This window comes from Apis florea, unplaced genomic scaffold (genome assembly GCF_048593485.1).
Source record: "Apis florea isolate Af1SG1 unplaced genomic scaffold, ASM4859348v1 contig_2272_pilon, whole genome shotgun sequence".
In the NCBI taxonomy this organism is placed as follows: Eukaryota; Metazoa; Arthropoda; class Insecta; order Hymenoptera; family Apidae; genus Apis; species Apis florea.
The window spans coordinates 2,434,850-2,449,812 of NW_028256549.1; the positions used below are offsets into that span (position 1 = coordinate 2,434,850).

Consider the following 14,963-nt stretch of genomic DNA (forward strand, 5'->3'; position numbering starts at 1 on the left):
TTTATTCATACATGCAACACGATTTCTCTTTTAACATTCTATTTTTTATCATTCATTTAATATCCTTGATTACTAAATTCTAAAAGTATGAAATGTAGCTAGAAAATTGATTTATTTTCTTCCATTCATGTCAGTTTATATTCATATAATTTATCTAATTAATTGAAAATAAATTATATAACATGTTTCTTGTATATATTCAATCGAAAATTTACTATTGATCATAATAATATTTTGTTGAATCGAGTAATAAAACATGCGAGAAGATGATCCTGCGCCGTTTTTTTTCGTTTAAAAAAATCTTAGAGTTTAAAATAACATATGAATCTTTCAAATATCAATGCATGTCAAGGCATTAAAAATATTTTTTTGCAAAATAATTTGCGTTCCATTTCCAAGAGCAAATGAATGTTCGAGAAGAATAATTGGTTGAAAGAAAAAGTGGTGTAAGATCCGATAGTAACCTTGCTTCAGTAAAATAACATTGAAACAAAAACCATTCAACGATATTAGTTCGTTTTTCTCAATTACCAGCTGCTCTATATAAGGACGTTCACGGATTTCGAGATAGTGAATTTCCTCTTCATCTTTAGAGACAGGCAAATGAGATATTATAAGTTATTAGACTTTTGATATATTCATATATTTACGTATCAAGTGATGGCTCCCCAAATTGGAACCCATGATTTGGATCAAATTTTGAAAGACAAATTTACTACTGAATTTCGCAAAGAATATACCACCGTACAAGGCGTTTGTTTGCCAAAAAAATATGAGGATTTCGCACAAGTAATTGAGAATTTCGAAATCAGAGATGATGACGTTTGGATTTGTTCTTTTCCTAAAACTGGTATCACTTTTTGTCAATTTTATTAAGAGAGAGAGAGAAAAAAATATCACACTTTTTATTTTACATAATCACAGTCATTTATTTCACATAATCATAGTAATCATTTTATAAATGTTACATAATCAGGAACAACATGGACACAAGAAATGATCTGGTGCATAGCAAATGACTTGGATTTTGAAAGAGCAAAAATTCGCTTGTCCGAAAGATTTCCTTTTTTAGAGTAAGTTAATAAAGTTTAATGTTTTAGAAGGAAGAATATCGGAATAAAAATTATTTATTTGATCAGGTACTCCATACTTTTTGATTACACCACTATTATACGACGTCATCCGGAAATCGAGCCCTCTCCGTTAATCTTGGATAGTGTGACGTATATAAAAAATTTACCTTCTCCAAGATTCATCAAAACTCATTTTCCTTTTCCCTTACTTCCACGTCAACTTCGAACGGGCGAGAAAAAGGCGAAAATTATTTACGTTAGCAGGAATCCGAAAGATACTTGTGTTTCTTTTTATTACCATACTAGATTAATGGAGGGATATCGTGGTGATTTTCACGACTTCTGTCGCCTATTTTTAGGAAATAAACGTATGTACAAACGTATGTTGTTGAAATTATAACATTAATTTCATTATTATTTTCTTAACTTCTTAGTGAGCTTTGCTCCATATTGGGATCACATACTTGATTTCTGGAAGAGGAGGATCGATCCAAATATTTTATTTTTGAAATACGAAGATATGAAATCTGTAAGTAACATCAAATATTCTCAAATTCGTATGTAAAAGGTACGATGAAAGTTTCTTTTGTCAAATGTAGGATCTGCCTACGATGATAAAAAAAACAGCTGCGTTTCTTGATAAAATTTTAACTAATGATCAAGTAGAAGCGTTGGCGCAACATTTGAGTTTCAACAGTATGAAATCAAATCCTGCAGTGAATTACGAGGAACACATAATATTGAATAAACAGATGAAATTGATCAATGTCGATGGTGAATTTATTCGAAGTGGTAAAGTTGATCAGTGGAAAGAAGAAATGCCCGATAGCGTGATCGAGGAATTCGATAAATTGACGAAAGAAAAATTTTCCACGCAAAATCTTTTCTTTTGAACGATATTGTACGATAAATTTCCACCGACATCCTTGGAAACTTATATGATATAATAATTATCGTAATGTAATAAAATTAAATAAAATGAAAAAAAAAAAAAAGATTTTATCGATTTTAACATCTAATCAGACAATAGAAATTACTGTAATGTTCTTGTTTCTGGTTCGAGACATCGAAGAATTTTTGGCATACAGGTTCTACAAAGTTCACCAATCGAAGCCTTGGTCAAAGGTGTAACGACGCTCATATCGCTTCCTCTTTCGATCAACATAATCGCTGCATCCCTTTTTCTGCATAAAATTGCTATTTGAAGGGCGGTAAATCCCATGTCATCTTGCGTATTGACGTCAGCTCCACGATCCAGCAAAATCGAAAGAATATCCAAATTGGAAAGATACACTGGACGAAAAAAAAAAAAAATATTTTTAATGAATACTCCATCTTGCATTTTTTTTATTCCTTTTCATTTTCTTACCTGAGATCATAAGCGGTGTTCGTCCCTGCACGTCTCTCTGATTTATACAAATGCCAGTATCTAAAAGAAATGTGACGTTCTTCGATCGTTCTCCCACGATTGCATACTGAAGACAAGCCCAGCCTCTACTACAAGTATAAATTGATTGAATAAAATCGCATTTAAATTGTCGTAACAATCGCGCCTTACATATCCACTTTTTGAGGATCTGCACCTTTCTTCAATAGAATCTGCAAGATTTCTGGATTTCTCGAAACGAAAGAGGCGTACATCAGGGCAGTTCTGCCCCAAGGTTGAGTAACGGTACCATCTAAATTTGTCGAGTTTTTCTCTAATAAAAACGACAAAATTTGCGGATCACCACGATCAATGGCTGACGTTATAGGAGTTCTCAAATTTGGCGTGGGATAATGTAGATCTATCGTTGGTCTACAATTATAATTACCTTTATCATTAAAATCATCGAAGATGTATGTCTACTTACATTTTAGTTAGAAAATCTTTAATCTTTTTGACAGTGGCAAATCTAAGGAGCCACATAAATTGTTCCTCGATCGAATCTGTGAAACGTAAGTTGTTAATACAAGTAATTAAGAAATATTTTGACATTCGAGATTATCTTACCATTTTTTTCATAATTAAATTTCGTATTTGACATTATATCTCAATATTTCAGTTTGCGAACGCACGTACTTATCTTATACTTTTGGCCAACTCTCGAAATCGATCAAACATCGTACACCTGTGCTTCATTTAAATATAACGTGTATATTTTACAAATATTTATTTGTTCAATAGTCAATTGTACGATCCATACAATTATTTATATCGACTTCCTTCCTTTCTTTCATCTTCAGTGCATTCAATATTAATGAGTACTCACACAATAAGAATTCAGTGACACTTCTTTTGACAATCCAGCAGAATCTAATATACCATTCGTAGGTATCGAAACATATTCAAGGTATCTCCAAAACACGCATACTTTCTCTTCGAGACCACGTGCCAAGGTAGTTGGTGTGCAGTATACTGACCATAATATACTGTATAGAATATTCTCTGTATAGAAGTCTCTACTTTCTAAAAGACGGCTGCTTGGAACAGCGTCCATTACAGTGACTGCGTGCCTTTCTCTCTTTTCTCGAGGCTTTGTCATCTAACTTGCGATCAAGCCATCATTTTTTTCATAAATTTTAAGTAATAAAATCGTGCAGGAACAAGGTGCAAGACGTATATGACAATTCAAGGAAGATGAAGTGATGGCAGATGTTACAAGGAGATGGATGAAAGACACAAAGGCACATGTCTTTGTGGTAATTTTGACATGCGTGATATGTTCTGTCTATGGCTGTTCCGGTATGTCTCTCAAATTATTCAATTGCGTAAAAAATATTAAAAATAATCGATTAAAAGTATTCTAAACAATAAATGTACAATAATCAATTGACATTTCTTGATCAAGTATCGATATTCCAAATATAGCTTTTATTTTTTCATCGAATATTTGATAAGTCTAATTGACAAATATTTGATGCTCATTTAAATGAATATGCTCGTAAGTTAAAATATAAAAACAAAGATAAAAATATAATCATTATTCTGAGATTCCATTTCTCCCATTTTCTCTTACAATTGTGATTTCAAACAAAGAATTGTTAAGTGACTCATGATGAAATGAAATCAACAGAATACGACCGATTAGACGGTGACGAATATAAAGGCAAGTGCATTGGAAAACTAAATACATATCATCATGAAGTTTCCGGCGAGGTTTACGCCGTCGACGAGAATACATTATTGCTGATTAATTTTAAATACGATGGTAACGGAGCTGATACATTTTTCTTCGCTGGTGCATCCACGCGAGCTGGTCCACACGGTTTTATCGTGCCTGATGAATGGGGCAAGTCAGTATGATTTAATTTAAAAAAAATTAGTATAAAAAAACAATGAAATTTTTACAAAAATGTGTCTTTATTTTAGAACAAATGTCCTCGATAAATATTTCAATAAAAATCTCACTCTTAATTTGCCAGATGGTAAAACGATAGCAGATATAAAATGGTTTGCTATATACGACTTAGGAAGTCAGGTATTGTTCGATATTTTTAAATATTATTAATATCGTTTTGATATATGATCGGCCGAATTGTGAAAATATTTTATGCAGAATGTATTCGGCGATGTGATTTTTCCCGATGAATTTCGCGCACCGGCACCAGCGACGATGTCTCAATTAAAGAAATACTCGCATGGAGTATCTTCAGAGCCAATTGAAATTATAGATTCAAAAACTATCAAAATACCAAACTTTAAATACGATGGAGAAGGAAAAGACACGTATTTCTGGGTAGGAGATGGTCCACAACCTTCTACAAGGGGAACAAAAGTTCCCGATGAATATGGCTAGTAAGTATAGTTGAAAATTTCCATTGATAACCGATATTCCGATCTTAATTTGTTCTTTTTTTTTAGTTTAGATTCACTGCATGCTTACAAGGGCGAAGATGTGATCGTTCAATTACCTGGAGATATGACAATTTTCAATATCAATTGGTTAAGCATTTTCGACGTGGAAACTGCGTCAAATTTTGGCTCTGTAATAATTCCAAAGGAATTAAACGTGCCTCCTTCGTTAGTAAAAGTAATACATTCTTTCAATCTTGTATTATCTAATCGATAGAAGTAAAAGTATCAATAATCCGTCTATCAAAGTATAGGTGATCAAGCACACAAACAGTTTGCCAAATTGTATTCAACTTCACAAACGATTTCAAGTCAGCTGGGAAATTTTTGGTCCACAGATCACTATTCAATTAGCAGGAGACATAGGTAAACGTAATTGGATAATTGTTCGATCTTCTCGAATTAATAATTTAACGATTCTCAGGTGAGAATGAATATATGGCATTCGGTCTATCTGGATCTGAAACATCTAGTCAAATGGAAGGTGCAGATGTTGCAGTTGCTTATTTAGATAGTATTAGAGGCTATGTGGTAGATTACAACATCACTGCCAAAGCACCAGTATGTAAATGCAAAGAATGCGTCGCGTAATTATTCATTATTAAAAAATAATTCATTTTTTATCTTGAAAACAGTGTGGAAAAGTTCTTGGTCAATACAAAGGAGTCTGTAGAGACGAATTATTTGGTGGTTTGGATAACAACCAGCTGCACACTGCATTTAAAGAAAATGGAATTACCGTTATAAATTACAGACGTACCCTTAACTCATGTAAGTTGCCATTTAAAATAAAAAGGAAGAGATTGAAAGGGAATTATATAGGATGCACTGTGCCATAGCTGATCCAGGAGACAAAGAATATCCAACTGATCGACCAGTTTACGTGGTATGGGCCTTAGGAAGATTGAATGAAAATAGGGAGCCGACTTTCCACGATTTATATCTGAAAAATGATTTGAAATTAGAATTGGGCCGTAAAGAACCCGAGGATGCGTGTATGGATTTTACGGAAAATAATGAGCAATTAGTGTAAGTATAATATTTGTGATTTATAATCATATTAATTATTTTAATCGTGAATGAATAATTCTTAATAATTTATTATTCTCTAGAGTACCTTGGGAAAAAGTAAAAATATATGGCAGAAGTATTCGAACGTTCAAAGCAACGATCGGTCCATCCGGAGGCAAAAAGGGTTATCAAGGAATTACAGGTTTTATAAAAAGATATAAATATACGATATTGATTATTTATTAATATCTAATATTAAGTAGTAACATAGTAATTTAGATGTTTCTTAGGACAACCATCCACAGGATTGGCATGGTACATCGAAGGTCGATTGGTACCTGAATTATATCTACGTCGTGGATTGACTTATAATTTTCGTGTTTTCGGTGGTAATAACCCTCACAGCTCGAATTTATATCACCCGTTGATTATAACTGATGAACTACACGGTGGATACGATAAGCTCAGCGATGCGGCACAAAGTAATATTAGAGTTTTGGCTGGAGTTGAATTTACGAGAAGAGGGCAGCCGAGACCAACCGCAGGTTTATAAAATATATGAAATTTATTAGATATATAAAAAAAAAGAGACAATTATAAAATTAATTTATTGTTTCTAGTTGGCCCACTTTGCTTGAGCAAACACAATGGACGAGATAGAAGACGAGATGATGATTTTGTAACATTCAAACAATTCAATAGAACATTAATAAATACATGTGAGCCAGGTAAAATGGTGTTCTTCTTGTTTTCTTTGAAAAAAAAAATTTCCTTCAATTGATATAATTTTTTACAGGAGAAGGTGGAAATTTAGAAATTACACCGAACTCCACGTGGCCAGACATTGTTTATTACAATTCATTTACCCATGCGAACATGGGCTGGAAAATACACATAGTGGATAGTTATTCGTCAAGTAACGCTGTTGTTCGAAAATTATCGTTAATTGTAGGAATAACGGCTGTGTTTTTTCATTTTTTATAAAAATAGTTATAAGTTATTCAAGATAATATATTCTTTTTAATAAAAATGACTGATTTTATGAAAGAAAAATCAATTTTTATTATGGATGGAATGTTAGATGGAACGTTAATTTTTACATTAAAAATGAATAATCAATTTATTTAAATATGTGCAATTATATTATAATTATTTATTAATAAATAACATTTATAAATTACATTTATATTTTATGTATTATTATTTTAATATCTAATAAAATATTATTCCTTGTATCCTTGGAAATATTTTATAAAATTATTAAATATTCTAAATTTTTCATACTCAAGATCACATGAAGATCATGTGACTACATGTCGCTAAATTGATCTTGACTTTGACCTTAATATCGAAAGATTAAAGTCAAGTAAAATTAAACAATCTTCTTAAATTAAATAAACCAACTTCTATAAAATATTCAAATTGGGATTATTTTCATATTATATTATTCGAGATCTAAATGTGTGACACATATAGTTGGAGCATGTCAACTTTCTCTCAAAGTGAAATCTTCGAGAAAGTTGAAATTATTTTTTTACATCATCAAATTTTATATCATTATTGCTACTATTTTTTATTAACATTTGTATACATTGTAATGATCCAAAAATAATTTAAACAAAATTCATTAAATTTCTTCTTTAAAATACAAAGATATTCCAAATAAAACTATAGATGCAAATAAAATTTAATATTTTTTTTGTAAATTTCTCAAATTAATATTCGAAGATAAAATAATTTATCTCTTATTGATTCTTTTACAATAAATATTTATTGATCAACATAAACATATTGCATCACAAGCGGGAAGGAGGAAATAACGGAGAATCGAAAGTTGTTGTAAGAGAAAAAAAGAAAAAACTGGAATTGAAAAGATTCCAACAAACTCATGAACATTCTCATTTCGTTTCAAACCGTAGAAGCATTGGTATCTCATAGTAACTTCGTGGCAGTGTATGAATTTTTTACAGAAAATATTTTTACAAGTAAGTTGTTTACATAAATTTTAATAAATAATTTTATGATTTTGTCATAAAATATAATTTTGAATATATTATTTGCAGTGGATAAGAAATCCTTTACCTTTAGCACTATCGAGAGTGATATAGGAGAAAAATTGGATAAGATGTTTGGGGTGAGACCTAGTTTTTTAAGAGTAGAAAAGAATGCAAGGCATTGTCTATTACCGCCTCAATTCGTTTTCTATGGAATGAAAATCAGAGATATGGAAGTTTATGAGGATGATGTGTGGATGGTCTCATATCCACGAACTGGTAAAAAATTAATCAATGTTTATCTTCCTTATTTTTAAATTAAAATATTTTTCTTTACCATGAATAGGTAGTCATTGGGTGCAAGAAATGGTATGGTGTATTGGAAATAACTTTGATTATAAAAATGCCGAAATTTTAACAATTATACGTAATCCATTGCTCGAGTAAGTTTTAGTATAAAAAATAATATAAATCACGCGATAAAATTTTTTACATAAATAATTTTTATCGGTTTAGAGCATCGTCGTTGATGGTCACAGGAAACTGGGTAGATTTATTTGCTAAAATGGGTGATTCTGTTGAAAATGTTATGAAAATGTCACGACCTAGATATATAAAGTCTCATCTCCCTTTTGAATTTTTGCCGCAACAAATTCACACAAAGAAACCAAAAGTATTTAATTAAACTTTTTATTCTGTTACGATTATAAAAGAATAAAAGTATACTATGAAAAAATTAATATAATTATAACATGGATATTACGAATGTTTCAGATTATTTATGTTACCAGAAATCCAAAAGATACATGTGTCAGCTTTTATCATTATTGTAAAAAATTTCATAACATGACGGGAAGTTTCGAGGATTTTGCCGAGTTATTTTTAGAAGACAGTGGTATGTTACAACATAGTACATATCGATCGAAACATTTATATTATATTTATTAAAAAATTATTTTTAATTTAAGCACCGATAAATCCATTTTGGAATCACGTTTTACAATTTTGGGAAATGAAAGATCAAGAAAATGTATTATTTTTAACTTATGAGGAAATGAAAAAGGTAGATAAGAATATATATTTATAATATAATTTGAAAAAAGCATTTTAAATAATGGTTTTTGCATTTCAGAATCAAAGAGAAATGATTAGAAGGACAGCAAAATTTATGGGAAAAACTGTGACAGATGAACAAATTGCTGATCTTAGCGAGCATTTAAAATTTTCAAACATGGCTGCTAATCCCGCCACAAATTTGGAACAGATTTTACCATTGAAAGATTTGCCCGAAAATGAGAAATTTATAAGAAAGGGTAAAGTGGGTGATTGGAAAAATTACATGTCTGAGAAATTATCTCAAAGATTTGATGAATGGACCGACAAGCATTTAAGCAATAGTAGCCTCGAATTTAACAAGACACTGATTTCATATAACGAGGAATAAAAATTATCTATTACAATATGTATATTCTATGTTGAAATTATACAAAAAAAAAAAAAAATAAAAAAAAAAATTAAAACAATATGTATATTATGATATTTTTTTATATCTTTTAATGATCTTTTTTTTTACTATGTCGTTTTTTCCATGTTAATGTAAATACATTAATTTAAGCTCACAAAAAATTGTATATATTATAATCAAATATGTACAGAAATAAGACATACATTTCTATGTACATTCAATATAGTAAATTAGTATCATTTACATGTTAATTAAGATATTCCATGCCATATTTATAGTAGTAAGACTGGTTTTCTAGTAGTGAACAACAACTTCAGTTACTCATACTTGTGTGAATTCCTAATTTTGTATCATATAATGTGGGAATAGGAGAGGAAAGGAATAGTGGATTTTCGACGAAACAAAGTATTTATTCGTTTAGTTTACCTGAAAGCGTACACACGATGAGAATCTTGTTCGAGACTCGCGCTCGAGTTTTTGTCGATTCTCAATGTACGACGTTGTATGTCAAAGTAAAGATGGCGTTGATCCATGTTGTGTCAGGTGTTTAAAAATTTCTTTAAATTCTATTAAAGTTTGACATTGCACATAAGTGTGACACTTTGATCAGTTACTTATTCCATTCTCGGCTTTGTTAAAGATCGTCAATTGAAAAAAACGTGAAGGCGTCTGTCAAGAGTCACGTGTAATACTGCCCGCTAGTGGCATCTCGCACTTAACCTTATCATTACTTCAGTATTATACGATCTCGTAAAAATTTCGAGAAAACGACATTAATGCTGTGTCTTTTATCAGAGAGAGGATCAATAATTTTCATCGATCAATTTCGAGAGGATATCAACATTGGTCACATTACACTGTACAATATAAAAAAAAGATATAAACTGAATTTGTGAAGTTGGAGTTTGAATTAAATATTTTTAATTAAATATTTCTAAGTTTTATTTACTACGTTTTTTCTTGAGTCGCTAAATATATTTAGTTGAATGTTGGTGAAATATAAACCTGGCTGAAATGCCTAAAATAAGAACCAGACAAGCAAATAGCCTCTGGTTAAGGCAACGCGAATTGGGTATAAAGTTCCCATTGGGACATGCCGACTGTTTTCATAAAACCCTTTATTCGTCTATGAAACCAGTAACTTCTTGGGATCATGCATTATCTGCAGCTGCTGCACACGGTGGAGTTTTTAACCTTGAATATTCTCCAGATGGGTGAGTATGCATATATTAAAGACATTTTGATTTCAATAGAATCATATTTTTAATAATAATGACATCATATTTTTTCCTTATCTTACAGCTCTCTACTATTGGCAGCATGCGAGAAAAAAAGTATTTTAATGTTTGATCCCTTGAGAAGGAATTTGATCCACACGATTGATAATGCTCATCATGATTGTGTTAATTGTGTTAGGTAAGTATCTTTATCTTTTTAAATTAATACTGATAATAAGATAATACATACCTGATAATAATAATTTTTTTTTATAATAGATTCTTGGATCAACGTATGTTTGCAACATGTTCAGATGATAGTACAGTAGCTCTTTGGGATGCTAGAAACTTAAAGCAAAGAATAAGGACACTTCAAGGTCATTCAAATTGGGTGAAAAATATAGAGTATAGTCCCAAAGATAGCTTATTACTGACTAGTGGTTTTGATGGTAGCATATACACTTGGGACATAAATAGTTTTACAGAGAATAGTATTCTTTATACACGTGTGTTCCATACAAATGGATTGATGCGCACTAGACTTAGTCCAGATGCCAGTAAAATGTTAATAAGTACTACTTCTGGATACCTCATCATTATACATAATCTTAAGTTAAGCTCCTTAAGTCAAGACTTGGCAGGATTTAGAGTACGTTTTATTTTTCATATGTTTGTCGCATTGTATCTTTTATTCCTTATGAAATAACAATTTCATTTTTGATTCCAGCCAAATATGTATCGGTTAATGCAATCATCTCAAACTACAATACCAAACGTGGCAAGTTTCACCCATCTATTTTCCCATTCTCGTACTCATAATCGAGTAGAGTTTTTAACCGATTTCCCTGTTGGCGATGATGCCGAAATTATATCGAGTTTGCAAGTGCATCCACAGGGATGGTGCGCTTTGTCTAGGAACGTTAGTAATGGGGAAAAATCTGAGGTATGTCAACATATAATTACTTACGATATTTTTATGTCATTTTTTTATAATTAAGTTTATTATATTCTTCGTTTTAGTGGACCTGTATTCACGATATACAAGAACGTGATGTATCCAGTATAGCGGAGCAGGCGAAAGAAGGAGAGGAAACAACTCCTCAATTTAACGAAGTACCTGTAGAGGAGTTCGAGGATTTTCAACAACCTCAGCCTTCTCGTTCGGGTATAACCTCTTCCTTTTTAATAGAAAGTCCAAATAATCGCGTTAGAGTAATTCATACAACCTCAGATTCAACAAGATCGAACGCTGCCGGATTATCGGATAATACGCAGTCGGTTAGAACCTCGAGAAACTGGCAAGTGGCGTCGCGTAGGGCGTCACGATCGCAATCGAGAAATTCGCGTTTAGATAGAAATGCGACAAGAACGAATTTCGGCGCGATCGAAGTTAGTTCTACTAGTTCAAGCTCGTCCGATTCTCGAGTGAGCGTGGATCGAGACGATAGGCAGGCAGATAGATACATATATGCAGCTGATCTTTACGCGGCTGATGAGAGCATATTAGAGGAGGGATCCGGTGATCAAGAAAGGGATTCAGGACAGGATTACAGGCCACCGAGACCAAATTCTCATCTTAATTACTTAAGACCACGCAATATGATTGACAATTTTTCTACTGGTAATATAGAATTACACGTAAGTACAACCGATGTGTGGGAAGCACACGTAGCGATTAGGGAAGCTAGGCTTAGAAGGGAGAGGGATTGGCTTTCTAGATCGAGTAACAATACCGTAGTTATAATTGGCGATAGAATCAGAGTTCAAAATCGGAATAGACAAGGCCAACAAACGATGTATGCCATTCCGAGAAATCGTATGATTCATCAAAATACACCTAGATTAACGCATTACATAGAAGAACCTAACGTAGGTTCCGGTTATATCAAAGAATTATGTTTCTCTGCCGATGGCCGATTAATATGCTCACCGTTCGGTTATGGCATACGATTATTAGCATTTTCTAAAGATTGTTCAGAATTATCTAATTGCGTTCCCCCCTACAACGAGTCTGTACAGTTGCACGAATTGGTGACAAATGTTAGTCACTCTGGCATCGTAGTCAGTACAAAATTTTCTCCAAGGCATTGTTTGCTCGTGTCTGGTTGTCTCAGCGGAAAAATTGTTTGGCATCAACCTGTGGTTTAGTAAATTAATTCTAATTAATTTCCAACCTGTAAAGTAAAAGATTTGCTTGCAAGAGAACTTCTTGATATGTTACTTGCCGATTTTTCTCCTTTTGTTTTCACCTTTTGTGTTTTTTTTTTTTTTTTTTTTTTTTATATAACAAAATCGATAGATCACACTTTAAAACTTTTTTTTTTCTAAGTATATATATATATATCTTTTGATAAATATTATTTTTTAGCTTGTCTTGTTTTATAGATATGATTCGTTACGAATCCGATGTTTTGTATTAAGCTAGTTATCTATGTCGAATATCATGTATATCACGTCTCGATTTTTTATTCGGAACACGATTTGCGTGTTAAAGCGTGAGTTATTTTATATGTAATTATCTTTCATTAGTGATTTAAAACGGAAACAATCATGACGCTATTTTAAGTATCGTTCAATGTAGAATGAATTATTTCATCTTGTATATTTAGAAAACTGATTATGGAGAATATAGTATTTTTACTACGATAGAGGTATTTTTTCCAATGCAAAACATTTCAATAATTTTACGGCAGAGTACGTTTCTATCGCCATAGAGAGTGTAGAAGCAAGAGTACAGAAAACATTCCGTCAACTGAAATGTAGCACATACGTACACTCATACGTATAGAATAATGGCGTTGTCATTTAATAAATTGGGATCATGACATTTTTATTTGGACTGATTACACATTTCGTATCTGTACTGCTTTGTTTCACAAATAATAGATTCTATGAAATTCTCAAGATCTCTATACTTCTCTGTACCATTTGCAATAATTCATCAGCTAAGAACAAAGGAACAAAAGAAAAAGGTAATATACCATAGAACGAAATTATGCAAGAAAATCAACTTCGTTGAGATACGTATCATTGGCGTTATTGTTAGTATTAAATTTCGTAGCTGCGTATCGCGTGACTAGTAATAAGTACTCGAAATTTTAAGTAATCATGAGCCGATTGTTCAAGTGTATTAAAACTCGTGTTATGGATCGCAGAGAAACGAGGCGTTCTCGCCCTCTATTATCGAAGCGAAAAGCACGCCATTCACGTGACTTTAATCCTAAAATAGAAAAGTATTATATCAATTTCCAACTCGAGTAATAAGAAACGACATTGCTCATAGACTCAATCCAGGCACGAACATACGATCGATACTCGTATTTAATTGAGTCAAGTTTCTTCGACCACCAGGTTCAAGCGTATACTCGGAAGAATCGTAGAATTGCTAGAATGGGTATCGCTTTTATCGTACTCAAAAAGTTCCGTTTTACACTCGTTACTATCGTTAAGTAGGAAAGAAATCGTGTAACATATGTAAATACATTGTCAACTTAGATATGTAATGATAATATAAATGTAATAACTGATAATGTTCAGGCTCGTATGCGCCGCATTACTTTTTAAGACAAGAGTGAGTCAAGTTATGCTTGGAAGAAGCAGTCTGTGCATTCTCGATAAAAAAAAAAAAAAAAAAAAGAAAGAAAAAAGGAAAAAAAAAGTCAATTCTAAAGAAACGATTATTTCCGTTGATCGTACTCGTGGCAATATTGGTAACTATATAGCAAAAATTAATTTAATTTGAAATTAAAAACGAAGCGAATGAGTCAAATTTCAATAATTCAGTCCTTGATTTCACACTGATTGTGCAATTATTAAAGTATAATTAGAATACAATTTTTCGACGCGAATTTTGCCCGTGAATTTGTAAGTATATGGGGCAATTGCGTCGCGTGCCATCAATGGTTACTTAAAAGGGTATTTTTAATGATACGTCGATTGCGAGTGAAAATGCAAATTCGTTTAGCAATTTCCTATTTCACCGGAGAAAAGATGCGAATGTTCGCAAAGAAAAAGAGGAGGAGGAGGAGGAGGAGGAGGAGGAGGAAGAAAAAGAAGAAGAAGAAAAAGGAGAAAAAAGAAACTGTATCTTTGCTTACCGCGTTCCAGCCGACAATTGTTTCCGATGTAATTAGCAACCGACTGATAGTCGCCTGTACGCTCTTTATATTATACCTATACGGTCGTGTACAGTAGTTAGTGTGCTGATTGTTTTGTAAGATTTGTTTGTTTTCTTTTTTCTATACAATAAAATATTGCTTAATGTCTGCCGCCTGTCTCAATCGAGTTTGTCCGTGGTTAACGAGCAATCCTTACAAGCGTGAAGATTGATATTTCGATAGGAATAGAGTTTGCAATTGTTAAACGAGG

General features: G+C 32.1%; 5 protein-coding genes across 6 annotated transcripts; 4 read left to right on the forward strand and 1 right to left on the reverse strand.

Moving 5' to 3' along the window:
• The first annotated feature begins 421 nt into the window (after positions 1-421).
• LOC105736247 (luciferin sulfotransferase) lies at positions 422-2,089 on the forward strand. Its single transcript, XM_012490025.3, has 5 exons — positions 422-850; positions 977-1,073; positions 1,140-1,441; positions 1,508-1,602; positions 1,673-2,089. The coding sequence occupies exons 1-5, from the start codon at positions 661-663 to the stop codon at positions 1,964-1,966; spliced, it is 978 nt and encodes a 325-aa protein (XP_012345479.2). The 5' UTR covers positions 422-660; the 3' UTR covers positions 1,967-2,089.
• On the reverse strand, positions 903-3,473 carry LOC100871235 (uncharacterized). 2 transcript variants are annotated; one of them, XM_086902420.1, is made up of 6 exons: positions 3,067-3,473; positions 2,927-3,002; positions 2,632-2,871; positions 2,443-2,570; positions 2,111-2,366; positions 903-1,600 (listed from the first exon to the last, which is right to left on the reverse strand). In XM_086902420.1, exons 1-6 carry the CDS (start codon positions 3,098-3,100, stop codon positions 1,573-1,575), a joined length of 762 nt encoding a protein of 253 aa, XP_086758546.1. In that variant the 5' UTR covers positions 3,101-3,473; the 3' UTR covers positions 903-1,572. The 2 variants fall into 2 exon arrangements, with proteins under 2 accessions (XP_086758546.1, XP_012345480.1); XM_012490026.2 differs by lacking the exon at positions 903-1,600 and having other exon boundaries at positions 1,832-2,366.
• Positions 3,423-7,107, forward strand: LOC100869273 (protein Skeletor knk). The gene is made up of 13 exons (XM_012490024.3): positions 3,423-3,798; positions 4,130-4,349; positions 4,426-4,534; positions 4,613-4,851; positions 4,918-5,086; positions 5,163-5,274; positions 5,333-5,469; positions 5,544-5,679; positions 5,748-5,937; positions 6,021-6,121; positions 6,210-6,464; positions 6,540-6,647; positions 6,716-7,107. Exons 1-13 carry the CDS (start codon positions 3,702-3,704, stop codon positions 6,901-6,903), a joined length of 2,061 nt encoding a protein of 686 aa, XP_012345478.1. The 5' UTR covers positions 3,423-3,701; the 3' UTR covers positions 6,904-7,107.
• Positions 7,108-7,429: 322 nt separating this feature from the next.
• On the forward strand, positions 7,430-9,436 carry St2 (Sulfotransferase 2). The gene is made up of 7 exons (XM_012489939.3): positions 7,430-7,904; positions 7,983-8,192; positions 8,260-8,356; positions 8,430-8,586; positions 8,688-8,808; positions 8,882-8,976; positions 9,046-9,436. Exons 1-7 carry the CDS (start codon positions 7,808-7,810, stop codon positions 9,355-9,357), a joined length of 1,089 nt encoding a protein of 362 aa, XP_012345393.1. The 5' UTR covers positions 7,430-7,807; the 3' UTR covers positions 9,358-9,436.
• Positions 9,437-9,884: 448 nt separating this feature from the next.
• Positions 9,885-14,860, forward strand: LOC100871114 (DDB1- and CUL4-associated factor 10 homolog). Its single transcript, XM_003696077.4, has 5 exons — positions 9,885-10,592; positions 10,681-10,794; positions 10,875-11,244; positions 11,323-11,538; positions 11,616-14,860. Exons 1-5 carry the CDS (start codon positions 10,393-10,395, stop codon positions 12,741-12,743), a joined length of 2,028 nt encoding a protein of 675 aa, XP_003696125.1. The 5' UTR covers positions 9,885-10,392; the 3' UTR covers positions 12,744-14,860.
• Positions 14,861-14,963: the final 103 nt, after the last annotated feature.

Bases quoted from the DNA above. Each gene is read 5' to 3' on its own strand.
- LOC100871235 (XM_086902420.1), bottom strand. From the start codon at position 3,100: ATGTCAAATACGAAATTTAATTATGAAAAAAATG. The intron at 2,872-2,926 runs GTAAGTAGACAT...TTATAATTGTAG, and splicing joins AAAGATTTTCTAACTAAAAT to ACCAACGATAGATCTACATT. The intron at 2,367-2,442 runs GTAAGAAAATGA...TTTTTCGTCCAG, and splicing joins AACACCGCTTATGATCTCAG to TGTATCTTTCCAATTTGGAT.
- LOC100869273 (XM_012490024.3), top strand. From the start codon at position 3,702: ATGGCAGATGTTACAAGGAGATGGATGAAAGACACAAAGGCACATGTC. The intron at 5,470-5,543 runs GTATGTAAATGC...TCTTGAAAACAG, and splicing joins ACATCACTGCCAAAGCACCA to TGTGGAAAAGTTCTTGGTCA. The intron at 5,680-5,747 runs GTAAGTTGCCAT...ACTGTGCCATAG, and splicing joins CAGACGTACCCTTAACTCAT to CTGATCCAGGAGACAAAGAA.
- LOC100871114 (XM_003696077.4), top strand. From the start codon at position 10,393: ATGCCTAAAATAAGAACCAGACAAGCAAATAGCCTCTGGTTAAGGCAA. The intron at 10,795-10,874 runs GTAAGTATCTTT...TTTTTATAATAG, and splicing joins GATTGTGTTAATTGTGTTAG to ATTCTTGGATCAACGTATGT. The intron at 11,245-11,322 runs GTACGTTTTATT...TTTTGATTCCAG, and splicing joins AAGACTTGGCAGGATTTAGA to CCAAATATGTATCGGTTAAT.
- St2 (XM_012489939.3), top strand. From the start codon at position 7,808: ATGAACATTCTCATTTCGTTTCAAACCGTAGAAGCATTGGTATCTCAT. The intron at 8,193-8,259 runs GTAAAAAATTAA...TACCATGAATAG, and splicing joins GGTCTCATATCCACGAACTG to GTAGTCATTGGGTGCAAGAA. The intron at 8,809-8,881 runs GTATGTTACAAC...TTTTAATTTAAG, and splicing joins GTTATTTTTAGAAGACAGTG to CACCGATAAATCCATTTTGG.
- LOC105736247 (XM_012490025.3), top strand. From the start codon at position 661: ATGGCTCCCCAAATTGGAACCCATGATTTGGATCAAATTTTGAAAGAC. The intron at 851-976 runs GTATCACTTTTT...TTACATAATCAG, and splicing joins TTGTTCTTTTCCTAAAACTG to GAACAACATGGACACAAGAA. The intron at 1,603-1,672 runs GTAAGTAACATC...TGTCAAATGTAG, and splicing joins AATACGAAGATATGAAATCT to GATCTGCCTACGATGATAAA.